This window comes from Stegostoma tigrinum, chromosome 2, assembly GCF_030684315.1.
Source record: "Stegostoma tigrinum isolate sSteTig4 chromosome 2, sSteTig4.hap1, whole genome shotgun sequence".
In the NCBI taxonomy this organism is placed as follows: Eukaryota; Metazoa; Chordata; class Chondrichthyes; order Orectolobiformes; family Stegostomatidae; genus Stegostoma; species Stegostoma tigrinum.
The window spans coordinates 47813142-47840571 of NC_081355.1; the positions used below are offsets into that span (position 1 = coordinate 47813142).

The 27430-nt window shown below is 42.2% G+C and overlaps 1 protein-coding gene across 2 annotated transcripts in view; it reads right to left on the reverse strand.

The window, feature by feature from the left end:
- lpcat1 (lysophosphatidylcholine acyltransferase 1) overlaps positions 1–27430 on the reverse strand; it is a 144062-nt gene that overhangs the window by 22906 nt on the left and 93726 nt on the right. For both annotated transcript variants that reach the window (XM_048562080.2, XM_048562098.2), the window contains exons 7-11: positions 25974–26008; positions 16903–16957; positions 12489–12571; positions 9729–9854; positions 3761–3908 (exon numbers count right to left, since the gene is read on the reverse strand). In XM_048562080.2, coding sequence (XP_048418037.1) covers positions 3761–3908; positions 9729–9854; positions 12489–12571; positions 16903–16957; positions 25974–26008 — 447 coding nt within the window. The remainder of the gene's footprint in view (positions 1–3760; positions 3909–9728; positions 9855–12488; positions 12572–16902; positions 16958–25973; positions 26009–27430) is intronic.

The window sequence follows — 27430 nt, forward strand, 5'->3', positions numbered from 1 at the left end:
TGGGAGGAATTGCAAGTGAATTTATAGAAATTCACAATTTTGAAAAGCAGACTGCGACATAAAACTGAATGCTATAGATTATTTGTGGGAAACCTCAATCTAACAACAAGCAATGATGACTCCTTAGAAACGCATCAGCTCCAGGATGTCATTCAGTGACAAAGTGGCCAGTCATACTGGCAGTTGCTAACACTGCAATTTTTTTTTCCCTGATGTCACTGCATGAACACAAGAAGTAAAATGTATGAAATCATATCTACCAACAAGGTGCGTGCAATCGCATCTACTATGACTGACCGCTTTTACAGTGTCCAGACGAACAGGAGAGGTTGCAGTTAGGACAACTGGAGTTAATGCATCACTAAACTCAGACACAGCCAGCAACAACTGCTGGCTACTTTCACCAGCTTGCCTCTATGGTGCACACACTTTCTGTGGGCCAGTTAGAACCAGCATCATTCAAATGGAAGTAGAATGCCAAACTTCACTCTTTCTACAAGGCCATGAAGCAGTACCTGTGTTTAGTAAAAGGCTAGGGGTCATGAAATAAATATTCCGCTTTTTCATAAAAAAAATTCAATAGAGTCAGAGTGGTACACCACATAAACAGTCTCTTTGGTCTAACTTGTCCATGTCAACCAGATATCCTAAATTAATCTTGTCCCATTTGCCAGCATTTGGCCCACATCCCCCTCAGCACTTCTATTCATGTGCATCTAGGATGCCTTTTAAAATGTTGTAATTTTATCAGCCTCCACCACTTCCTATGGCAGCTCATTCCATACAATGCACCTCCCTCTGCGTGACAAGGTTGCCCTTTGTGTCCCTTTATTAATATCTTTCCCTTCACCTTAAACCTAGGCCCTTTAGTTTGAATACCCCTACCCTGAGAAAAAGGCATTGGCTATTCAACCTATTCATGCCCCTCATGATTTTATGAACTATTGTACGGTCAACCCTCAGCCTCTGACCATCAAGCCTCTCCCAACAGCTCAAAACCTTCAACCCAGGCAACATCCTTGTAAATATAATAAAATGTGAGGCTGGATGAACACAGCAGGCCAAGCAGCATCTCAGGAGCACAAAAGCTGACGTTTCGGGCCTAGACCCTTCATCAGGCTCTCTGATGAAGGGTCTAGGCCCGAAACGTCAGCTTTTGTGCTCCTGAGATGCTGCTTGGCCTGCTGTGTTCATCCAGCCTCACATTTTATTATCTTGGAATCTCCAGCATCTGCAGTTCCCATTATCTCTGATCCTTGTAAATATCTTTTTTTTAACCTTTCTGCATTTAACAAGATCTTTCCTATAACAGTAAGAACAGAACTGAATGTAGTATTCCAAAAGTGGCCTAACTAACATCCTGTACACTCGTAACATGGCATCTCAAATCCTACATTCAATGCAATGATCAATAAAGGCAAATATACCAAACACCCTCTTCAATATCCTGTCTACTTGCAATTCCACTCTTAAGGAACTAGAAACTGCACCCCAAGTTTTGTTCAGCAACATTTTCCTGGACCCTACCATCATCCGTAGGAGTCCTGCCTTGAAAAACCTTACCAAAATGCAACAGCTCACATATCTAAATTAAACTCAATCTGCCACTCCTCAGCCTATCAGCTAGTCTGAACAAGCTTTTGCGCTCTTAAGATGCTGCTTGGTCTGCTGTGGTTATCCAGCTCGACACTTATCTCGGATTCTCCGGCATCTGCAGTCCCCATTATGTCTGAACAAGGTGCCGTGGTATTCAGATAACCACCTTCACTGTCCACGATACCACCAATTTTGGCATCATCCGCAAACATACTAACAATTCCTTCTCTATTCACATCTAAATCACTTACATAAATGACAAAAAGCAATGAACCTAGCACTGATTCTTACAGCATACTGCTGGTCACAGGCCTAGAGTCCAAAATACCCTCCATCACCAAGCTGTCATTATTTCAACTGAATTTTGTATCCAAATGGCTAGCTCTCCCTGGATTCCACATGACCTAGCCTTGCTAATCAGCCTACCACGAGGAACCTTGTCTATGTAGACTTCAGCAAGGAGTCTGACAATGTCCACTACTTTACCACCTCCTTTGTCACTTCAAAAACCTCAAATCAAGTTAGTGAGCCATGTTGACTACCTGTAAATCAGACCTTGCCTTTCCAAGACACCACTGATGTCAGGCTCCCCAGTCTATAGTTCCCTGACATTTCCTTACCACCTTTCTCAAATAATAGCACCACATTAGCCAACCTCCATTCTTCTGGCACCTCACTTGTTGCTTTTGATGAAATAAATATCTCTACGATTGGCGCAGCAATTTCTTCCCTATCTTCCCACAAAGTTCTAGGAGATACTTGATCGGTTCCCAGGGATTTATTTACCTTCATGCATCTTAAGATGCCCAGCATCACCACCTCTGTAACAGGCACTTTACAAGATATCACCATTTATTTCTCCAAGTTCTCTAGCTTCCATATCCCTCTTCACAGTAAATACTGACGCAAAATACTCATTTAGTACTATTCTCTCCCTAGCTACTCTTTTGACATTAATATATTTGTAGAATCTTTGTATTCCTCTTAAAACTCTGCCAAAATGCTCTCATGTCCGTTTTTACCCTCCTGATTTCCCTCAAGTATACTTCGATTCCCTTATACTTCACCATGGATTCACTCAATCCTAGCTGTCTGTATGTGACGTGTGCCTCCTTTTTCTTGACCACAGCATGAATTTCTCTAGTCACCCAACACTGCCCACATTGATCAGCTTTGCCCTTCAGATCAACCGGACCACACTGCCTCTGGACTCTCATTTTTCAAGGCCTCCCACTTTCAACCACCTCTTTACCTGAGAACAGCGTCTCCAATTAACTTACGGAAGTTTTTAACTAATACTGCCTAAATTAGCCTTCCTCCATTTAGAACTAACTTTTTCATCAGTTCTATTCTTTTCCACAATTATAACTGGTTTTAAAATAGTTATGATTATCGAGACCAAAACGCCCACATCTCCCCCCTCCACTGACGTTTCAGTCACTTGCCCTACCATATTTCCAAACAGGCAGTCAAGTTTTGCTCCTTCTCTAGTAGGTTCATTCACATACTGAATAAGAAAATTTTCTTGGACACACTTAAAATCATCTATGTCCAAGCCCTTAACACCACAGGAGTCCCAGTCTATGTTTGGAAAGTTAAAATCCCATACATTACAACCCTTTCATTGTTATAGATGAGATCTCCTTAAATATTTGCTTCAATTTCCTGCTGACTGTTGGGAACTATCGTACAATCCCAATAAGGTGATCATCCCTTTCTTATTTCTCACTTCCATCCAAATAACTTCAATCGGACATATTCCCAGGAACATTCTTCCCAAGTACACTCAATGTTATCCCTACCCAAAAATGCCATTCCCCCTCCTCTCATGCTCCACTTTCTATCCTTCCTATAGAATTTGTACTCTACAACATTAAGCTGCTGTTGCTGCCCTTCCCCGAGCTACATTTCTGTAACAGCTATGATATCCCAGTCCCATGTTCCCAACCATGGGTCGAGTTCGAGTTCATCTGCCTTATTTGTCAGGTCTCTTGCCTTGGAAGTAAATGCAGTTTAATATATCAGTTATTAATAAATTGGTAATGCCGTTTGCATATACAGAATACATGTTTACACGTAAGAGGACATTCAACTCATCTAAAATAAGAATTGAAAAATGTATTAAACTCTGTACATTTAAACAATTATTGGCAATATAGTTTACCTCAGCGAAAAGTAAAAACATATCTGATACTGCATCACAAATTTGCAATTTCAAATAATGAGCAAAAGTCTCCAGAGTTTCTCCTTTCAATTTTTTGGCACTTTCTGCAAGTTCATCTAGTTCTTTTTCAATTTTATCAGGTTTCAAACTGAAATTATAATAAGAACATTATAATCATTAGTCAAATTCAAAGTTCTAAGACAGTTAGTGACATTGCCTTAACAAGAAAATGCTACATAAATACCAACATTAAACCATATTTGTAAATATTCAAGTGTGGTTCTTAGACTAATCTTTTAAAGTTTCAAATTAAATCACATTTTGAATAGCTTATAGTTTCTTAGTGATGTAAAACTGATCTGGGAATGAAGACTTAATGAATGTACACTTAATGCTTCATTTTAGGGCATAATTTGTATGAAAGGGAGACTGAGTGAGCATTGAGCTTTCATGAAAAAACCTCAATTTTTTTTCAAAAAATGTGTTTTCAATTTCTAATCACTGTTGAATTACAAGCTTGGGTTGCTGGTATGGAAGGGGGGATACGAGGTAGACTGCAGTCTTCTTGCAGAAGCAGAAAGTGGAAACCCAGAATTCACAAGAAAATCAGCTTTTTAGGGACACAAGGGAGCGCTCTAGCAAACTATGACTTTTAAGAAAATGACCAACGAATTAGATTGAAGTGCCCACTGGGAATGTGCCAGAGGAGCAGGGAGAGAGACCAAGGTGTGATCTGGTGATTAGGTTTGCATTGAAGAGACAGGTGAAAATTACTGGCATCACTGAAGACTCAGTAAGGAGTAAGATTTTATAGTTGCAGTTAATAAGTTCACAATTCTAGGCAGATACGCAGAGAATCAGTGATTTATTTGGTGACAGTCTGTAGGAGCAATGAAGCTGAAACAAGACAGAGAGATTTGGTGCTAAGAAAGAAATGAGGAACGGCTTGACAGCTCTTCACAGAATCCAGAGGGACATAATGCATAGCTGCGGCTTCACACCTACGTCAATCGCCAGGACAATCGTGTGCCAGGGTCTTGTAATGGCAAATGGATAGACAGAATAAGCAAAAGGATCTGCCTGGCAAGTAATAAAAAAGATCAGCATGGCTGACTTGCAGACAGTGTAAATGAACAAATCTGCTATAAAGGTTCAGATAGAGAGCTAATGCAAAACAAGGGACAGACTATAAACATGTACATTACTGAAAGCTCACCAGTGGAGACAGCCAGTTGAGGAGGATTATGGAGCTGAACCTCAACCAGGCAGGTTTAACTAGGGGTCCAGGAAAGGGACATCATTTCTTCTTATGTCTGAAATGCAGGCAGGTAGATAAAATGTTGGAACAAAGTAATGAGGTGAAATGTGAGCGAAACTCAGTGACCAAAAAACAGTGAAGTTCAAGAACTGGGTGAGCGAGATATAAATCACAGGATCAGGATGCAGATAAGGAAGATAGTAAGCAGCAGTAGTAGTACGAGATGCTAACACACGAGTAATACATGGCAGAAGTTCTTGACGATGAGTACTGAAAGCAAATTGGGAACCAGGTGTAAAACAGCAGCCAGCCTGTAAGGAACAGCAACTACAGCAAAATGTGAACCAGCTGGATCAGAGTAAAGTTCACTCAGTAGAACAAGAAAAAAGTACTAATCAGGAGGAGCAAGTAAATTCACAAAGGCTGGTCAAAAAAGGAATTCAGTTTTTTTAAAAGCACATCTGTACAATTTCTTCAATATACTTTTCCTATGTTAATATTTTTAGGAAATAGATTTTTTTTAACTTTTGGGAACATGAGCAATAACCAGTAGAGGGCATAGCACCCTGTCCAAAGATATTTTGACAACATAAATATGATACTACCGCTAGGTGAATGGTTGGTTCATTCATTTCCCAATGTTACCAGTTAAAAGTAAAAACTTTCTTTTTCAATCCTGAATGGAACGGACATAGATTACTCTTTAGAGCCATTAAAAATAATAAATTGTATGGAAAATGTGATTTGCATGGTAAGAGTAAGCTGGAAAACAGAACTAAAATAAATTGGTGGTCACTGCCATAGGTGCAAATTATAAATGGCAAATCTTGACTAGGATTTTGGGAAATTAATAAGTGTATGTTTGGACTTCTAGCTAGGTTAGTAGAGTCATAAAACTTAAAAAGAATTCAACTAGATGCTGCACCAGAGATTAAAGGGTGTTTCTTAATGGAGTAACTAAAATGTGATAAATGACATTTATCTACATGATCCACTGATCACTGTCATAGCATATTCGACCTTTTCTGTAAAAATTAAAAAGGTCACCTCCAAGGAAGAACAGCTTGTATTCGCATGGGCTGTAGAACCAAGTCTGATATTTACTCTTAGTACTGAAATTACTTTTAAAAAATACCCAAAATGTCACCTTTTGCAAGCATTTAGTAATCAGTATCCCTAACTGTATTTAATTTTGCATTGAGATGTTAATAATTAGTGTTCGTTGCAAGCTGATATGTAGATAATTTTGACATGCCTTAGTGTAAACTGAAATACACATACTGTGCAAAAACTACATTCTACACCAAATCTGACGATTGTGGAAGGAATAGATAGAGAGATATCGCACAACTCGAGTTTAATGCAAACAAGCTTGTTTTTAACATAAGCAAACTGGGCAAGACGTAAACTATTGAATCAATTCCGGTTTTTAAACAAAAAGAAAAAGCAGGAATGTCTATCAACAGTGGTATTCTATATCAAAATTGCACAAGTAACATTTTTACACAAATACATGCTATTCATCATGACTCTACTGCTTGAGCACCAAGGTCACAGTATATAAAATACCTTAGGGATTAATCCACTCTCAGCCAAAAAATTGATGAAAAATAAACTGAAATTCTTTGCTGTGTTACTGATTAAAAGAGTGGTTGGTCAAGAAGTTGGACAGAATTTAAAACCTACAAAGATGACTAAAAAATGATCGATTAAAGTGTAAAGAAAACGAGCCATAAATACAAAAAACGGCTTACACAAGGAACCAAAGCGGGGGGAGGGGGTGGGGAGATAAATTAATAAAAATCAAAAGAACTGCAGATGCTGTACATCAGGAACAAAAACAAAGTTGCTGGAAAAGCTCAGCAGGTCTGGCAGCATCCGTGAAGGAGAAAACAGAGTTAACATTTCGTATCCAGTGGGTCGTCCAGAATGCTTGTTTGAGTAATGAATAACAGAAAGCAAGGAAACAGCAGAAGCAATGAACAGATATATCTTCAGAAGATACAAAATCGGTCCCCCAGAAATATCTGGAAACCAAGAGGTGAAAGGAAATGCAAAGCAATTTAAATGAGCAGGGAAGAGTACTGAAAAAAGGCAGTTACCAGGACTTGATAGAGCACCAGGATAACGCCTAAATGAAGTAGCTACATTAGTTTAAATTTTCCAGAATTCCTTTGATTCTGGAGCAATCACTTCAGACTGGAAAACTGTGAATGTACCTTCTCTATTCAAGAAAGGAAGGAGACAAAGTAGGTTTCTGCAAGCTGTTAGTCTAATCGCTGTCAAAGGGAAAACACTACAATTGATTATTGAGGTGGTAAGGCTCTTTGAAAATCTTAACAGTATTACATAGAGTCAGGATGATTTTGTTAAGAGGGATATCATGTCATCAGAATTTATTACGGTTCTTTCAAGAAATAACAACAAGCCACATGAATGAAAGGGTAAACTACAAATGTGGTGTACTTGGATTATTTACCAAAAGTCATTTGATAAGATAACACATCAAATACTACCGTGCAAAGGAAGAACTCTTGATATACAGGGTAACACATCAGAAAGATTGGCTGGCCAAAAGGAAGCAGACAGTAGGAATAAAATGTGTCATTTCTGGGTTGGCAAGCTGTGACCAGTGGAATGCCAACTGGTTAGTGCTGAAGAAAAATTATTTACAACCTATATAAATGATATGGAACAAGAAATTGATTGTATGGTTGTTAAATGTGACGAAAGGTACGAAGGAAAGTACATTGCAAGAAGCAGATGCACCTACTAAAAGGAATTAGATAATTTGAGCGGGCAAAAAATTAGCAGACCGAGTAGAATGTAGAAAAATGTGAACTCTCACTTTGGCTGAAAGAATCAGAAAAACAATATGTACTGTTGCAAGGACAATACAATATGAAGTACAAAATGTTTTGGTACAAATAAAATGACGTTTGCCAAGCCACATTAAGCGTGTTGTACAATTTGGATCTCCTCACTCAGGAAAGAATATAACAGTTTCAAAAGCAGTTCAGAAAACGTTGACTCTCTGGAACAAAGATTTGACAGTTGTGGTCTGCATCCAATGGAGTTTAGGAAATCTCACTGAAACATCTTGATCCTTAGGAGCATTAACAGGGTGGCTGCTGAGAGAACATTTCCCATTAGAGGGAAGGCTGATCAAGTGGATGAAATTGGAAAATAAGGCAGGAGCAGCATACAGGTTGACTTTCTTGTTCCTCTGAAGCTGCGTGACCTGCGTTCCTCCAGTTCCACACTGTTGACTGACTCCAGCACTTGTAGCTCTTGCTACTGTTGAAAATAAGGCTCTCCATTTTAAGACAGGGAAGAAATTTTTTTTAAAAATAGAAACTCGGAGGATCGTAGGTCTGTGAAATTCTCCAAAGAACAGTGGAGACAGGGTCATTTAGTTGAGTTTCTTGATTAACAGAGTCAAAGGATACAAGTGGTAGACAGGAAAAATTGAGTTGAGGCCATAATCACATTGGTTATGACCTAAGCAAGTGGAGGAGCAAGCTCAAGGGCCTGAATTGCCTATTCCTGCCTCTAATTGGTATACTCATGTTTCTGAAAGATTGCTTTTAAGACATCTATAGTTAACGGATTTTTAAAAACAAAGCTTTTGTAAAGTAACCAGCTCACTGTCGAGACATTCTTCAGCATCTTGCATTTCTACATGATATCTGCCCAGTTAAGAGCTTAATTTGGCAGAATCAAACAAATTTTAACCACATCAGTTGAGCCCATACTTACATTCTCTTTCCCCAACCTCCCTTCTACATCCTTGCAATCTTTCAAGCCAAAACCTTAAAGTCTTCATTCAAATCAAACAAAATTGAGCATGCCCATAGGTCAGCAAGTATGACCTTCCATCAAAAGTATTTGTTTGGGATGCATGAATACGTTGCATCCAGATTCCCAGCCACAGTCAAATGCAAATGTTACAAATTTTTCGACTAGCAGTTACTTAGAGCATGTGATCTGCTGCTGCAGAAACATCAGTTAGTTTAATTTAATTGAAAAAAATTAGCAGAGGCAACATAGGGAAAACGCTTTTTTTGCAACTGGTTAGGCGCTTTAATGCACTGCCTGAAAAAGTAGTGGCAGCAGATTCAGTCATGGTTTGTCAAAGAGAGTCAAATCATTATCTGAAAAGGAAATACTTGCAGGGTCACAGGGGTTTGAAGGGTAGGGTAGAATGGAGTGGAACTTGGTAGTAGGATAATTGCTCCTGCAGTGTGTCAGTATAAACATGGGCCAAAGGAGTAAAATTCAGTAGGAAGCCATTCTCTGAATGCCATCAACTTGAACTGAAAAGTTGTAAAGCAGCTCATTTCTCAATGCCATTTACATTATTCTTATGCTGCTTGATTGCACCGATTTAAATACATTTTATATTTGGGCAAATGATAATGAGCTCACAGGGATATCTATACAATTTCACTGATCATCTTCTTATCTCAAACATTTTGGAAAACAGGATCCTAAATTTACTACTTTGTGGGCTTAAAATAATAGTTGAACATTTGTGAATAAATCTAACACATTCAATTTGAATGGATCATAACAGGTCAAGTGTTAAATAATTAAAAGATAGACTATCACAATTAATTCAAGAAAAGTGATATGGCTGAACTTACACAGCAAGAATTGTTTCCCTTCTTTTAGTTGGCATTATAAATTAAGAAGTAAAACAGAACCTACTTGAGTTTTCTGGCAAGTTTTGCAAATTCTAGTAGACAGGTATCCACAGGTAGCTTCAGCTGGCTGTCAGACATTACAAGCTGACAATCTTCAAATGTGTAGTCAGTCACAGGAACACCAAGAGCGCTAAAAGGAACAGGTTAAAAAAAACTTAGTACCTTACTGTTATACAGACTTGGGTTAAAGCTAGGCAGTATCAGATGTAAATCCTGAGTGTTTTTCTACAAAACAATAAACTATAATGAATAACTTCTATAAATTAGCAATAATTACAAAATTAAAAAAGTTCATCCATTCCCTTTTATTCAGGAATATAGCAACATGGATTACCTAAAAAAAAATGATATGAAGCAGCATTTAAAAAATACACTGAACATTAAGCGGATAGATGGCTAGATTAGGTATCTACCATAAAATATGAGAAGCACAGATTTCACACACCTGTACTCAATTTTATGGTGGTTAGTGGAGGCTGAACACTCCTTCACAGAGGGGGGTCTCTGGTAGCTCTGTTACACAAGCTCAGACAAAGGTTTATGCTGATTACAACAGTTATTCTTGTGTTCTGCTAAGATCACAAATTCATGCTGCTGATACTGGTTTCAATCAAACCATTCTAAAACCCTAATGAATCTAAGTGGAACTGTATGCACTCATTATATATGCATGCCAAACTGCACACTCCATGTATTATCATAATTGCTGGTCTACATCTCAGATCAGATAACTTTGCATGAACTCTTCACCATTAATACCAGCAGGTGGTGATGGCCTAGTGGTCTTATCACTACTATTATCGTTCAGAGACCCAGATAACATCTGGGAACCCAGGTACAAATCCCACCTCAGATGGTGGAATTTGATTTCAATAACATAACTGGAATTAAGAATCTCAATGACCACCGTGAATCCATTGCCAGAAAAACTAATGCCCTTTAGGGAAGGAAACTGCTACCCTGACCTGGTCTGGTGCACGTGACTCCAGACCCACAGCAATGTGGTTGACACTGAACTTCTCTCTAGGCAATTAGGGGTGGGCAATAAGTGCTGCCGAGCCATCAATGCCGGCATCCTGTTCATGAATAAAAATTAATAAAATACATTTTTCTGGGGTGGAATCATTTTCCTTCAAGGCTACAAAGTAAACACTTGATTCAGAATTGAGTTTAATCATCTATTTTAGGTTGGCAGAAGTGCATAAGGATTTTAAAATTCTGAGTGCATAACTTCTGCAATGTAAGTCAGTAAATAAAAGTGTTAAAAGGTCACATTATTTTTTGAAAAATAGGGTGGGTCGGTGCTGCTTTTCTGCTTTAAATTCATTCATGAACTCACATTAAAATACTAAAAAAAAATAGTATGCCTGAAAGGATCTTCAGTTTTTATCCAACGGCTTGGAGGCCTGAATACACACTCCTTGAATTGACCTTTCAGGGGATTTGAGATCTGAGCCTCTAAAAACAAATCTTTTTTTGATGCTCCCGATAGACCCCAAAACCAATGCAGACAAAGAATAATGGACAGGAGTAGTTCTTCAAGGACCGCAACTTTCCCCCACAGTGATCGAGAACGCCCTTGACCGCGTCTCCCGTATTTCCCGCAACACATCCCTCACACCCCACCCCCGCCACAACCACCCTAAGAGGATCCCCCTCGTTCTCACACACCACCCTACCAACCTCCAGATACAACGCATCATCCTCCGACACTTCTGCCATCTACAATCTGACCCCACCACCCAAGACATTTTTCCATCCCCACCCGTCTGCTTTCCGGAGAGACCACTCTCTCCATGACTCCCTTGTTCGCTCCACACTGCCCTCCAACCCCACCACACCCGGCACCTTCCCCTGCAACCGCAGGAAATGCTACAATTGCCCCCACACCTCCTCCCTCACCCCTATCCCAGGCCCCAAGATGACATTCCACATTAAGCAGAGGTTCACCTGCACATCTGCCAATGTGGTATACTGCATCCACTGTACCCGGTGTGGCTTCCTCTACATTGGGGAAACCAAGCGGAGGCTTGGAGACCGCTTTGCAGAACACCTCCGCTCAGTTCGCAACAAACAACTGCACCTCCCAGTCGCAAACCATTTCCACTCCCCCTCCCATTCTCTAGATGACATGTCCATCATGGGCCTCCTGCACTGCCACAATGATGCCACCCGAAGGTTGCAGGAACAGCAACTCATATTCCGCCTGGGAACCCTGCAGCCTAATGGCATCAGTGTGGACTTCACCAGTTTCAAAATCTCCTTCCCCTACTGCATCCCAAAACCAGCCCAGTTCGTCCCCTCCCCCCCCACTGCACCACACAACCAGCCCAGCTCTTCCCCCCCCACCCACTGCATCCCAAAACCAGTCCAACCTGTCTCTGCCTCCCTAACTGGTTCTTCCTCTCACCCATCCCTTCCTCCCACCCCAAGCCGCACCCCCATCTACTTACTAACCTCATCCCACCTCCTTGACCTGTCCGTCTTCCCTGGACTGACCCATCCCCTCCCTACCTCCCCACCTATACTCTCTCCACCTATCTTCTTTACTCTCCATCTTCGGTCCGCCTCCCCCTCTCTCCCTATTTATTCCAGTTCCCTCTCCCCATTCCCCTCTCTGATGAAGGGTCCAGGCCCAAAACGTCAGCTTTTGTGCTCCTGAGATGCTGCTTGGCCTGCTGTGCTCATCCAGCCTCACGTTTTATTATCAAAGAATAATGGACATGTTGCTTACATTAGGTTTTGCATTAATTATTATACTTACTTTGCCATTACCTTTCTAACATTAAATGCATACAAAATAGGGTTTCTCTCTTCCTCTGCAGAAGGTGTATATACTGGCAAAAACTGAAAACAAAATTAATATAGATCTTAAAAAACACTTTTGACAATGAACCAGATTATTTCAAATCATTATATACAGAATGGTGAAATATTCTTAATAAGGTCATCTCATAATGCAAATTAAAGTTAATGAATCTTTTGACCCAAACTATTTGCTTCCAAATTCTACAATAACAAGCATTTTAGGAGAAATAATTGGAGTTACTAGAGTTATTTGAATCATCCCTAAATATTACTTTCTAAAGTTCCATTAGGCATTGTGGCAGAGATTTTCTATAGGCAATCTAAGTGGCCATGTTCAATGGCAACAGACACAAGGACTTGAATAGGTAAGCTTTAATAAACTATCCCTGAAACATTTTGTGAATTCCTGATTAAGAATTAGACTGTAGTCAGTCTTTGGAAATTGTTGTTGGGGGCCTAATCTTCAAGGGATTCATAGGCAAGAATGTAGGTCTTTTTCTTTAGAGTCTTGCAGTGATAGTCAGAGGGTTGAAAGGAAGAACAGGGCACTGTTTTCAGTGGCCACCCTCTTACACCAATTGATATCCCTAATGACCGCAGATTGTGGCATATAGTGTCTCACCCCAGCTGGCAGACACGTGGCTCTGGCTTCCCAGTCAAAAAAAGTAGTTATTTTCTCACCTACTGGGAAGGCAGATAACTTAGGCCACAGCACTGGATGAGAAGGATCCAGATGTCATGGTCCATACAGGCATCAACAACATAAGCAGAAAAAAGGCGATTCTGCATAGTCAATATGAGTATCTATGTGAAATGAAGTAGAACGATAAAGGTCAAAATCTCTGCATTGTCAATTTTTACATGGCTCAGGCAATAACAAAGGTGAAATCAGATTACAGAGATGAATACATGACTTGAAAGACTGGTGCAGAAGTGCGTTAAAGCTCATGGAAGACTAGCATCAGTTATTAGGTCAGTTCTTTGGAGGGTTAATGTGGACTTGATGGATCAAAAGGCCTCTTTCTACGATTCAACAATCATGGGCGATTTTACTTTGTACAAACTGGAAAAATTATCTGGGTAAAGATAGCCTAAATGAGGAACTCAAAAATATTTTCAGTATAGTTCCTTAAAATTGCCAGTTTTGGAACTGACCAGACAGCAGACAATAGTGGAGCTGATACCCTGCACTGAGATAGGATGAATTAACGATCTCAAAGTGAAACAGCCCCTAGATAACAGCACCCATAATATTATTGAATAATGTATTCAGTTTGAGACCTTACGGATTTACAGAAGGGTAATTATGAGGTCATGAAAACAGCGAATATGCGCAACAAGTTCAGGAAAACGTCAGTACAGATGCAATGGGGACTTAAGATATATTCCAAAGAGTAAGTAAAATTACAAGGGTTGGCCCAGCCCAAATAAAAAGCACAAATTGTACAAATACAAAACGGTAGCTCAAACTGGTAAAGAATGACTCAAAAAATGAAAATTAGAAAGCCAGCCAGAAATATAAACAGGTAATACATATGTGAATATTTAAGAAGAGTTAGTCAAATGAACATTAATTCTATAGAAAGTGAGTCTGGAGAATTAATAATGGATTATAAAAAGCTGGCAGGTGACAAGACAAGTTGACAACAGACAATTTGCACTCATCCTCACTTTAGGGGTTACGACATTCCAGATGCAGCAATAAATCAGGAAATGGAAGGCAGGGAAGAACATCAGAAAATCACCACTGCTAAAGAAATGATACTGAGAAAATTATCAGAGCCTAAGTTGACATGTGCCCAGGTGCTAATGGACTTCATCCTGGGGCCTTAAAAGAAGTGACCAGTGCGATGGTGCATTTGTTTTAATTTGAGAGTCCTTTTTATTTGGGAGGTCCCATTAGATTGCAAATTAGTGAACACCACTCCTTTACTGGAAAGAGCCAGGAAGAAAGCAGAAACAACAGGCCAGTTAGTTTAATATCTGCCAGAGGGTAAAATGCTAGAAACTATAATTAAAAGTAGTTATAAAAGGCCAGTTGGAAAAGTTCAAGGTAATCAGGCAGAGTCAATATAAGCTTTAAATAAAAAATCATTTTTGACTAATCTGTTGGAGCTCCTTGTGGTGGTAACACATGCTGTAGATTAAAGCAAACTGATGGATGTGGAGTACTTAGATTTCCAGAAGCCATTTGATTGAATGCCTCAAAGATTATTGCATAAAAGTACATATCATTGAGGGTAGCATATTTGCACAAATAGAAGATTGGCTGGCAACATGAAGGAGATAGTAGGTACAAGTGGATTGTTTTCAGGTTAGCAAGATGTGATGAGTAGTGTGTCATAGAGGTTGGTGCTGGGACTTCAAGTGTCTATACCCTACAAGAATGACTTGCATGAATGTTTGGTAGGAAAGGAAATAAGCTGTGAACAGGACATAAGAATGCCACAGAGGGATATTGATAGGTTAAGTGAGAGGGCAAAAATCTGACAGAGCATAATGTGAGAAAGAATGTAACAGTGGCACAAACAACGGAAAGGAAGCATATTATCCAAATGGTCAGAGACTGGAGAACTCCAAGACAGAGGGATCTGGGTGCCCTAACAAATGAATCATAAAAAGGTTAGTGTGGAGATATAGTATGTATTAGGCAGCAGAATCATTTATCATGAGGGGAGGTGAATATGAAATGTAGCAGGTTATGCTACAACATACAAGGCACTGATGATATCACATCTGGAGTACAGTATTGGCTATTTTAAGGATGGATGTAAATTTAATGGGAGTTCAGAGAAGATTACTAAACTAATAAATGGTATGTGTAAACTGTCTTATGAAGAGAGGTTGGATAGACTAGGCTTATAGTAGCTGGGGAATAAGAGGCAGCTTAACTGCAAACAAGATCTTGAGGGGTCTTGACAGGGTAGGTTTAGAAAGTATGCTTCCTCTCATAAGAGAATCTATAATTTAGGGGTTACTGTTTACAAATCAGGGAGTCATCATTTAAAGCAGATGAGACTTTTTTTGAGTCTTAAACTCTCCTCCTGAGAAGGTGGGGGAAAACAAAGTCCTTGACTAATTTTAAGACAGTAGTAGTCGTAGATTCTCATTAAGGGCGTTAAATGTTATCTGGATAGGCAGGAATGCGGTTGAGCTCGCCATCAGATCAACCATGATCTTAAGTGGCAGAGCAGACTCAGAGCTAAATAGGCCATTTCGGCTTCTTGCTCTAACGTATATTTGGATATGAAGAGGCAACTAATTAACTGGTCAAGAGGCTTAATTGCTGATGAATTGGAGAAGATTGCGTATAGAACACCTCATCCAGCACGCAACTGATAAGGTGGCAAAAAGTGGGCGAGTCTTTCTCCAAAGCTAATGCACCCAATTATTTCCCTTGTTCGCTTCTTTTAAGGAGATAATGCAATGCACAGGATTCAATTTTGAAACCATTAGTTCATGCAGAGGAACCTATGAAAACAATCATGGGAATTCTACAAGCTGTTATTAAACATTTCTAATGTATTTGGGATAATTACTAAATTAGTCAATTTAAAAATAACTACATTCACAGGGTATACTGAAGCATTTGCAATTTAAAACCCTTCTAATTTTCAAAGTTTTATTGTCTGGTGTGTACCTACCAACAATTTGGTTAAAGATGAAGAATACATTCTTCCAATATTCTCCAGCATTGTAATAAAGGGAAAATTTATATTCTAAACAGCTTTTATCCATTTTTATAGCAGTGTGCATCAAAATTTAAGTGTTTAGCATATTGCAATTCAAACGTGAAGATGTAACAAAATTAACATTCCATTTGCACAACTGGGAAATTTTAATGACTGTAATAGCCACTTTAAACTTCCTTAAAAACAGCCTTGACAGTGTACAAAATTTTAGTTTAGCAAGTAGAAAGCTCTTCTGATTTAAATCTAAATTGCCCTTGTTTGTTAGGAATGTATATGTAAAAAAAAAACTTTAGTTGATTTAAGGAACAGACACCAATGCTAAAATGATTTGATGATTCTGGTACTTTTGCTTAAAAAAAAAGTTCCTCAAATTTGGAAAGGAACAGGAAGAAACAATTCGAAACTGGTCTGTGGTTGAAGTTCTTAATGCAGAATGGGATGAGAGATGACTAGTGTCAGGAAATTCCCAGTAGATCTATTTGTTCAGTGATTTTTCATCCTATTATTTTGAAAATGAAACTACATAAACAACATCTAATGTTCAATCAACTTGGTTAGAATGTACAACTCAGACATGACTGATTCATCATATCTAGGTAGACTTTTTAAAAAATCTAACCCAAATAATAAAATGACACTAAAGGTTATAGCCCTCCAAAAGGCATAAGAAAAACTAACCTCTATTTCCACATTATTGTGTATCTGGCACAACGTAAGCCACAGGATTTTTAACCTGAGAAATAAAATTGCATAAAGTGATACTAATCAGTAACCTGAATATAAGTAGTCATGTGATAGTACAAAACTTACGTACTGCTGAATAGAAAATACTTTGTCACACCCAATAGTCTTGTATGGATTAGGCCAGTGCTCGCAGTATGACATTTAGATCCAGCGGAGGTCACGTGTATTAATATTCAGGGCACTTGGCAGGCAGAAATAACACAAACATACACTGTGCCTGTTTGAATGCAACAAAATGGGGGAATTGCCATTCACTGGCTCATTTCTCAAGGGAATACCCCGACAAGAGTGTCAGCCTGTACTGGTTAAAACTTGAACAACACTTCACTGTTAGTTGTCAACCACCAGTAAATGGTGCACTCTCCCAAGTATGAACCAGCAGAGTCCACTTGCCAAGCAATCAGAAGGCTCCTCTCATAAGGTTCAAATGTTGCTTTTCATTTACTTTGATATTTCTTGCAATTTGTCCTGCTAAGTGCAAGACAAAATTCGTCTTTTTCAGCAATAACCAGAATATCTTAATTCATGAATTTCTGTAATGTGTTTACAAGATAAAGGTATCCCATGATATACCACAGTAGCACATGCTTCAACTATTACACCAATCTCAAATTATGCTCCTGCTTAAAGGCCTCAATTTCAATAACTTCCAACGTAAAACAAAACTTAGCTTAAATGTAAGATAACAAGTGTGGAGCTGGATGAACATAGCTTAAATGTGTTCGATTAAAAACAAAAAAATTCCTGTTTGATTTTATAAATCAAATTTGTTTCTTTAAAATGCTCAAGACCTAGGTTATATGCTATCGTGAATAAACGTTAAGCCCATTGATAAGCCCTCTATTTTCCTTCAAGTGACACAATCTCAAGCTCTGCAATGGCAAAGCAAATTCTGCAGCTTATACAGTCTAAATAATCCTTCTTCAACAACCTGTCTCAACTCTCAAGCGTATCTTTATTTTCTCAAGCTCTACACATTTCTGCCTTGTTTGTATTTTGTAATGATGCATCATTTTATGATGTCAGAGGCATGCAACACAAACTGACCCTTCGGCCCAACTCATCCATGCTGGCCAGATTGCGTAAGCTGAAAGTAGACAGTTGCCTGTCTTTTGCCCATATCCCTCTAAACCCTTCCTATACACATCCCAGTTCAAATGTCTTTTAAATTTTGTAACTGTATCTGCCCCGACTTCTTCCTCTGGCAGCTTGTTCCATGTATACACTGTCCTCTGTGCAAAAACGTTGCCCCATAGGTTACTCTTAACATCTTTCTCCTCTCACCTTAAACTTACGCCCACTAGTATTTGACTCCCCTCCCCTAGGGAAAAGACCTTGGCTATTAACACTATCCACAACCGCGAAGATTTTATAAACCTCTACAATGTCACCCTCAACATCCAAATGCCAGCAAAACTGTCCCAACCTATCCAACCTCTCCTTATAACTCAAACCTTCCAGTCTCAGTAACATCCTTGTAAATCTTTATTGCACCCTTCCACCTTAAATGACATCTTTCCTACAGCAGGGTGACCAGAATTGTATGCTGTGCTCAAAATATGGCCTTGCCAATATCTTGCACAGCTGTAACATGATATCCCAATTCCAATACTTCATGCTCTGACCAATTATGGCAAACATGCCAAATGCCATTTTTCCCACCCTGTCCACCTATTATGCCACTTGAGAAACAACGTACCTGCACCAAGGTCTCTCTTTGACAACACTCCCCACAGCTCTACCATTAAATATGCAAGTCTCAAACTCCAGACACCACATTTAAACTCCAACTGCCATTCCTCACCCCAGCTGATCAAGATCGCCTTTTTCACTATTCACTACACCACAAATTTTGGTGTCATCCACAAACAAACAAACCGTGCCTCCTATATTCTCATCCAAGTCATTTCTATAAATGAACAGCGGACCTAGTACTAATCTTTGCAGCACACTGCTGGTCACAGGCCTCCAATTTGAACAACCGTCCAACACCAAGCCAATTTTGTATCCAATTGGCTAGTTCCCCCGGGCTCCAGGTGATCTAAATCACACTAACAGTCTGTCACACGGAAGCTCAAGAGCCTTGCTAAAGTCCACGTGGACAATGTCTATCCCTCTGCCTTCATCTATCTTTTGTCACTTCCTCAAAAAAAACTCAAAACCTATCTCCGTATCAAATTGGAGAAACAGGATTTCTCTTACACACATCCATGCTGACTATCCCTAATCGGCCATTACATTTCCAAAGGCAGGTAGATCCTGTCTCAGAATCTCTAACAAAACCACCACTGACATTACGCTGATAATAAAATGTGAGGCTGGATGAACACAGCAGGCCAAGCAGCATCTCAGGAGCACAAAAGCTGACGTTTCGGGCCTAGACCCTTCATCAGAGAGGGGGATGGGGGGAGGGAACTGGAATAAATAGGGAGAGAGGGGGAGGCGGACCGAAGATGGAGAGTAAAGAAGATAGGTGGAGAGGGTGTAGGTGGGGAGGTAGGGAGGGGATAGGTCAGTCCAGGGAAGACGGACAGGTCAAGGAGGTGGGATGAGGTTAGTAGGTAGCTGGGGGTGCGGCTTGGGGTGGGAGGAAGGGATGGGTGAGAGGGAGAACCGGTTAGGGAGGCAGAGACAGGTTGGAAAGGTTTTGGGATGCAGTGGGTGGGGGGGAAGAGCTGGGCTGGTTGTGTGGTGCAGTGGGGGGAGGGGATGCACTGGGCTGGTTTAGGGATGCAGTAGGGGAAGGGGAGATTTTGAAACTGGTGAAGTCCACATTGATACCATATGGCTGCAGGGTTCCCAGGCGGAATATGAGTTGCTGTTCCTGCAACCTTCGAGTGGCATCATTGTGGCAGTGCAGGAGGCCCATGATGGACATGTCATCAAGAGAATGGGAGGGGGAGTGGAAATGGTTTGCGACTGGGAGGTGCAGTTGTTTGTTGCGAACTGAGCGGAGGTGTTCTGCAAAGCGGTCCCCAAGCCTCCGCTTGGTTTCCCCAATGTAGAGGAAGCCGCACCGGGTACAGTGGATGCAGTATACCACATTGGCAGATGTGCAGGTGAACCTCTGCTTAATGTGGAATGTCATCTTGGGGCCTGGGATGGGGGTGAGGGAGGAGGTGTGGGGACAAGTGTAGCATTTCCTGCGGTTGCAGGGGAAGGTGCCGGGTGTGGTGGGGTTGGAGGGCAGTGTGGAGCGAACAAGGGAGTCACGGAGAGAGTGGTCTCTCCGGAAAGCAGACAGGGGAGGGGTTGGAAAAATGTCTTGGGTGGTGGGGTCGGATTGTAAATGGCGGAAGTGTCGGAGGATAATGCGTTGTATCCGGAGGTTGGTAGGGTGGTGTGTGAGAACGAGGGGGATCCTCTTGGGGCGGTTGTGGCGGGGGCGGGGTGTGAGGGATGTGTCGCGGGAAATGCGGGAGACGCGGTCAAGGGCGTTCTCAATCACCGTGGGGGGAAAGTTGCGGTCCTTAAAGAACTTGGACATCTGGGATGTGCGGGAGTGGAATGTCTTATCGTGGGAGCAGATGCGGCGGAGGCGGAGGAATTGGGAATAGGGGATGGAATTTTTGCAGGAGGGTGGGTGGGAGGAGGTGTATTCTAGGTAGCTGTGGGAGTCGGTGGGCTTGAAATGGACATCACTTACAAGCTGGTTGCCTGAGATGGAGACTGAGAGGTCCAGGAAGGTGAGGGATGTGCTGGAGATGGCCCAGGTGAACTGAAGGTTGGGGTGGAAGGTGTTGGTGAAGTGGATGAACTGTTCGAGCTCCTCTGGGGAGCAAGAGGCAGCGCCGATACAGTCATCAATGTACCGGAGGAAGAGGTGGGGTTTGGGGCCTGTGTAGGTGCGGAAGAGGGACTGTTCCACGTAACCTACAAAGAGGCAGGCATAGCTGGGGCCCATGCAGGTGCCCATGGCCACCCCCTTAGTCTGTAGGAAGTGGGACTTCCTACAGACTAAGGGGGTGGCCATGGGCACCCGCATGGGCCCCAGCTATGCCTGCCTCTTTGTAGGTTACGTGGAACAGTCCCTCTTCCGCACCTACACAGGCCCCAAACCCCACCTCTTCCTCCGGTACATTGATGACTGTATCGGCGCTGCCTCTTGCTCCCCAGAGGAGCTCGAACAGTTCATCCACTTCACCAACACCTTCCACCCCAACCTTCAGTTCACCTGGGCCATCTCCAGCACATCCCTCACCTTCCTGGACCTCTCAGTCTCCATCTCAGGCAACCAGCTTGTAAGTGATGTCCATTTCAAGCCCACCGACTCCCACAGCTACCTAGAATACACCTCCTCCCACCCACCCTCCTGCAAAAATTCCATCCCCTATTCCCAATTCCTCCGCCTCCGCCGCATCTGCTCCCACGATAAGACATTCCACTCCCGCACATCCCAGATGTCCAAGTTCTTTAAGGACCGCAACTTTCCCCCCACGGTGATTGAGAACGCCCTTGACCGCGTCTCCCGCATTTCCCGCGACACATCCCTCACACCCCGCCCCCGCCACAACCGCCCCAAGAGGATCCCCCTCGTTCTCACACACCACCCTACCAACCTCCGGATACAACGCATTATCCTCCGACACTTCCGCCATTTACAATCCGACCCCACCACCCAAGACATTTTTCCAACCCCTCCCCTGTCTGCTTTCCGGAGAGACCACTCTCTCCGTGACTCCCTTGTTCGCTCCACACTGCCCTCCAACCCCACCACACCCGGCACCTTCCCCTGCAACCGCAGGAAATGCTACACTTGTCCCCACACCTCCTCCCTCACCCCCATCCCAGGCCCCAAGATGACATTCCACATTAAGCAGAGGTTCACCTGCACATCTGCCAATGTGGTATACTGCATCCACTGTACCCGGTGCGGCTTCCTCTACATTGGGGAAACCAAGCGGAGGCTTGGGGACCGCTTTGCAGAACACCTCCGCTCAGTTCGCAACAAACAACTGCACCTCCCAGTCGCAAACCATTTCCACTCCCCCTCCCATTCTCTTGATGACATGTCCATCATGGGCCTCCTGCACTGCCACAATGATGCCACTCGAAGGTTGCAGGAACAGCAACTCATATTCCGCCTGGGAACCCTGCAGCCATATGGTATCAATGTGGACTTCACCAGTTTCAAAATCTCCCCTTCCCCTACTGCATCCCTAAACCAGCCCAGTGCATCCCCTCCCCCCACTGCACCACACAACCAGCCCAGCTCTTCCCCCCCACCCACTGCATCCCAAAACCTTTCCAACCTGTCTCTGCCTCCCTAACCGGTTCTCCCTCTCACCCATCCCTTCCTCCCACCCCAAGCCGCACCCACAGCTACCTACTAACCTCATCCCACCTCCTTGACCTGTCCGTCTTCCCTGGACTGACCTATCCCCTCCCTACCTCCCCACCTACACCCTCTCCACCTATCTTCTTTACTCTCCATCTTCGGTCCGCCTCCCCCTCTCTCCCTATTTATTCCAGTTCCCTCCCCCCATCCCCCTCTCTGATGAAGGGTCTAGGCCCGAAACGTCAGCTTTTGTGCTCCTGAGATGCTGCTTGGCCTGCTGTGTTCATCCAGCCTCACATTTTATTATCTTGGAATCTCCAGCATCTGCAGTTCCCATTATCACTGACATTACGCTCACTGGTCTACAGTTCCCTGGCTTTTCCTTACAATGTTTCTTAAGTAATGGCACAACATTAGCCACCGTCCAGTGTTTCAGCACCTTATCTGTGGCTGTCATTGACAAAAATGTGTCTTTTAGAGGCCCTGCAATTTCTTCCCTAGCTTCTCCAAGTCCTGGGAAATACCTGGTCAGATGCCAGGGATTTATTCACCTTTGTTTTAAAACCTCCAGCACTACCTCTCCAGCACTCCTTTAAAGACATCACAATTTATTTATTATTCATTTGTAGGGGATATTGGTGTCGTTGGCTGGCCAACATTTACTTCCAGCCTCCAAGTGTCCTTGAAGATTGTAATGAGCTGCCTTCTTGAACCGCTGCACTCCACTGGCTGTGGATGACCACAATGACATTAGGGAGGGAATTCCAAGATTTTGACTCAGTTACAGCAAAGGAATGACAATATAGTTCCAAGTCAGGATGGAGTGTGGCTGGGAAGGCAAGTTGAAGATGGTGGCGTTCCCATGTGCCTGCTGTCCTCGTCCTTCTAGGTGGAAATGGTTGTGGGTTTGGAAGATACTGTCTGAGGATCTATGGTGAATTTCTATAGTGCATCTTGTAGATAGTACACACTGATGCTCCCAAACATTGCTGGTGGAGGGAATGGATTCTTGTGGGTTCAGTGCCAATCAAAATGGATACTTCGTCCTGGATGGTGTCAAGGTTTTTGATTGCTGTTGAAGATGCACTCATTCAGACATGTAGGGAGTATTCCATCACACTCCTGACTTGTGCCTTGTCAATGGTGGACACGCTTTGGGCCATCAGGTGGTGAGTTACTCACCACAGTATTCCTGACCTCTGATCTGTTCTTGCAGCCATTGTGTTTACATGGTGATTCCAGTTGAGATTCTGGTCAATGGCAACTCCTAGAAAATTGATAGTGGGGTTTCAGCGACAGCAACATAATTGAATGTCAAGGGGTGGTGGTTAGGTTGTCTCTCATTGGACCTGGCATGTACGGGACAGGAATGTCAGTTGCAACTGGTCAGCCCAAGCCTGGATATTGTCCAGATCTTGTTGCATTTGAACACTGACTGCTTCAGTATCTGAGGAGTCAGAAATATTTACAGTGAACATCCCCATTTCCGATCTTATGATGGAGAGAAGGTCATTGATGAAGCAGCTGAAGATGACTGGACCTTGGACTCAGGACCCCACCCTGAGGAACCCCTGCAGAGGCATGCCCTGGAGCTGAGATGACTGACCAATAACCACGGCCATTTCCCTGTGTCAGGAATGACTCAAAGCAGAGAAGAGCTTGCCCCCTGATACCAGTTTTGTTCAGGGTCCTTGATAAGAAAAAAAAAACAATAGTTCAGGAAAAGGCCCTTCAGCCATCCAAGCCTGTGCCGACGCATTCTGTCTTTCCACACTAATACTGCCTTCACTCACAGGATCTGTATCCCTCTATTCCCTTCTGATTCATGTACTCGTTCAGGTGCTTCTTGAATGCCGTTATTGTGTCTGCTTCTATCACTACTTCTGGCAGGAGATTCCAGGCATTCACCACCTTGTGTGTGAAAAGAAACCTGCCTCATGCATCTCTTAATACTCCACCACGCCCACCCTGTATCTGTCTCATCTTCATAATTTACCCCTCCACCATGGGAAGAAAGCCTCACACTTTCCACTCTATCCATGCCATTCACAATCTGATAAACTTGAGGTCACCCCTCAACCTCCTGCGTTACAGTGAAAACAAACCCAATCTATCCAACCTTTCTTTGTAGCTAAATTCCCCCATTGCAGGCAACATCCTGGTAAACCTTTTCTGTACCCTTGCCAAAGGATCCACATCCTCTGGTAATATGGTGACCAGAACTGTACACAATATTCGAAGCGTGGTCAAACTAAAGTTCTATAACGCTACAGCATAACTTGCTTACCATTATATTCAATGCCCCTTCCAACAAAGACAAGCATGCCACAGGCCTTTTTAACTACCTTACATACCTGCACTGCCATCTTCAGTGACTCATGGATGTGCACAGCCATATCCCTTTGCATATTCATACCCCTAGGGGTTCTGCCAATCACTGTACAATTTCCACCTGTACTTAGCCTTCCAAAACCCATCACCTCACGTTTGTCTGGATTAAACTTCATTTGCCATTTTTCTGCCCATGCCTCCAACTGTTTGCATCCTGCAATGTTCTCAGACAACCCTCCTCACTTTCTGCAACCTCACCAACCTTTATATCTTCCGCAATCTTACTAATCAGACCAGCTACATTTTCCTCCAAATTATTTACATAGACCACAAACAGCAGAGGTCCCAGCACTGATTCCTGTGGAACACAAGTTACAACATTCCATTCTGAAATGGATCCTACCACCACTACCCCATCTCTTTTGACCAAGCCAGTTCTGAAGCTATCTTGCCAGTTCACCCTTAATAACATATGACTTCATCTTAGTACTAGTCTGCCATGACAGAACTTGTCAAAGGCTTTATTGAAGTCCATGTGAACAGCAATCTCTTTTACCTCATCACTCATCTTAATCATCTCCTCAAAAAAATTAGTCAAGTTAGTGAAGCACGACCTCCCCTGCACTAAACCATGCAGTCTATTGCTAATTTGTCCGTTTGCTTCTTAGTGCCAATCGATCCTGTCCTTGAGAATGTTTTCCAATAACTTCGCCAACAATGACGTGAGGCTCATAGACTAAGTTTTCTGGCTTATCCGTACTACCCTTCTTAATGACTATTCTCCAGACCTCTGGAACTTCACCTGTGGCCAAAAGGAAGTACACTGCAAAGACAGTATGACTAATTGAAGAGATTTCTACGCTGTTAACTTCTGCAAAAATCCTGCACGATACATTTGTATAAAATGATTTTGAACTAAGTGAATGTTGTAAACAAAAAATATTTAAGTCACTATAGTTATTCCTTTATCCTCACATTTACTACAGGGCAAGAAAGCTCTCATTACTTGTTACAACAAATGTCCAATTATCAAGATGTCTACTGAAGTGTTTGGATACAGTAGGAACTGGTTATCTTTTACTGTGAAAAGTGACAAACAGGCTATATGTAGCATTGAGTAACGCCATGATATTTAGTTTTCATCTCATTCTTTTAGTCAAAAGTATTCAAGTTATTATTTAAGTTTGGCATTTTCTCACGAGCAATGGTAGGCAAATGCCTATTACTACGGTCTTCATCCACGTCAGGGCAGACTGATTTCATCCCCAGGTCCTTTCAACTCAAATCTTCACGGATAATTTTTTTTGAAACCAATGAAAAGCTTAATCTTATTAATTGATGCACTAAACATACATCAATATACTGACAAGAATAAACAAAAATTAAGTCAGCTTACGCTCCAGGTCCTTGCCATGTCCAAGTGATTGTATCCTGGAATTAAAAGAAAGAAAATCAGATTGATTGTTTACTGAGGGTTGGACACTGTCTACAGAGAGCGATTCAAAGTGGTTTGAGTTTTACAGGGATAGGTACAGATAGCACATTGCATGATGGGGCCATGGGCATTCCACAAAGTCAACAGCTTACATTTATATTGCATCTTTAATGTAATAAAATTCAGAAGGCACTTCATAGTTATATATGGTAAAATGAGAATATTATGCAACATATGTGCAGATGGTCAAAGCAGGTGGTTCTGAGGATCGTGTTAAAGAAAGAGATAGAGCTGAGGGGGTTGGAGAGACCAATTAAAATCAAGTATTTTCAAGAGGCCAGAATCAGAGTACAGATCCCTCAGAGTTGAGAGGCTAAGGCAACTACAGAGATGCAAGCAGAAAAACAGAAGCAGAAGAGCGAACCAGCTTCAATTAGATAATTGCTGACCTGTTTGTATTGAATTCCACATTCCCTCGCCTACCAAGAATCTACCTCCAGCTTAAAACATTTAAGCTCATTCCCCCCATCTTCTGAGCAGGGAGCCAAAGTTGCATAACCCTCAAAAATACACGTCTTAAAATGGTTGACCTTGTCAAAACAGTTTTGGTTCTTACATGCTTCAATCAGGTCACTCTGCATTCTTCTTAAACACAAGAAGAAATAAACCCAGCTTGTCCAATCACTCCCCATACAACAACCACTCATTCAAAGTACCAACCCAGCAAAGAGGATTTCCAACGTCCTTACTTACCATCCCAACAGCCTCCACATTCAAAAGATCATCAACTGGCACATCCTGCACCTCCAGCAAGATGTCACCACCAGACACATTCCCCTCCCTTCCCTCATCCGCCTTCTGCAGGTACTGTTCCCTCAGGGAGGCCATGGTCCGCACTTCCTTCACACCCGCTAACAGCGCCTTCCCCTGCAACTGGTGAAGCTGCAATACTTGCACATTTACCTCCTCCCTCCCCAGTATCCAAGGGCCCAAACATACCTTCCACGTGTAGCAGAAATTTACTTGCACTTACCACAAACTAGTATACTGCATTCATTGCTCACAATGTGGTCTTCTCTACATTGGGGAAATGAAGTGTAGGTTGGATGACCGCTTCGCAAAACATCCATGTTCTGCCTGGAGAAACGACAGTTTCCAGTTGCCTGCCAATTTAATACACCATAGTGTTCCCTGGCCAACATCTGTCTCAGGCTTAAGATAATAAAATGTGAGGCTGGATGAACACAGCAGGCCAAGCAGCATCTCAGGAGAACAAAAGTTGACATTTCGGGCCGAGACACATCAGAGAGGGGGATGGGGTGAGGGTTCTGGATTAAATAGGGAGAGGGGGGGGAGGCGGACCGAAGATGGAGAGAAAAGAAGATAGGTGGAGAGAGTATAGGTGGGGAGGTAGGGAG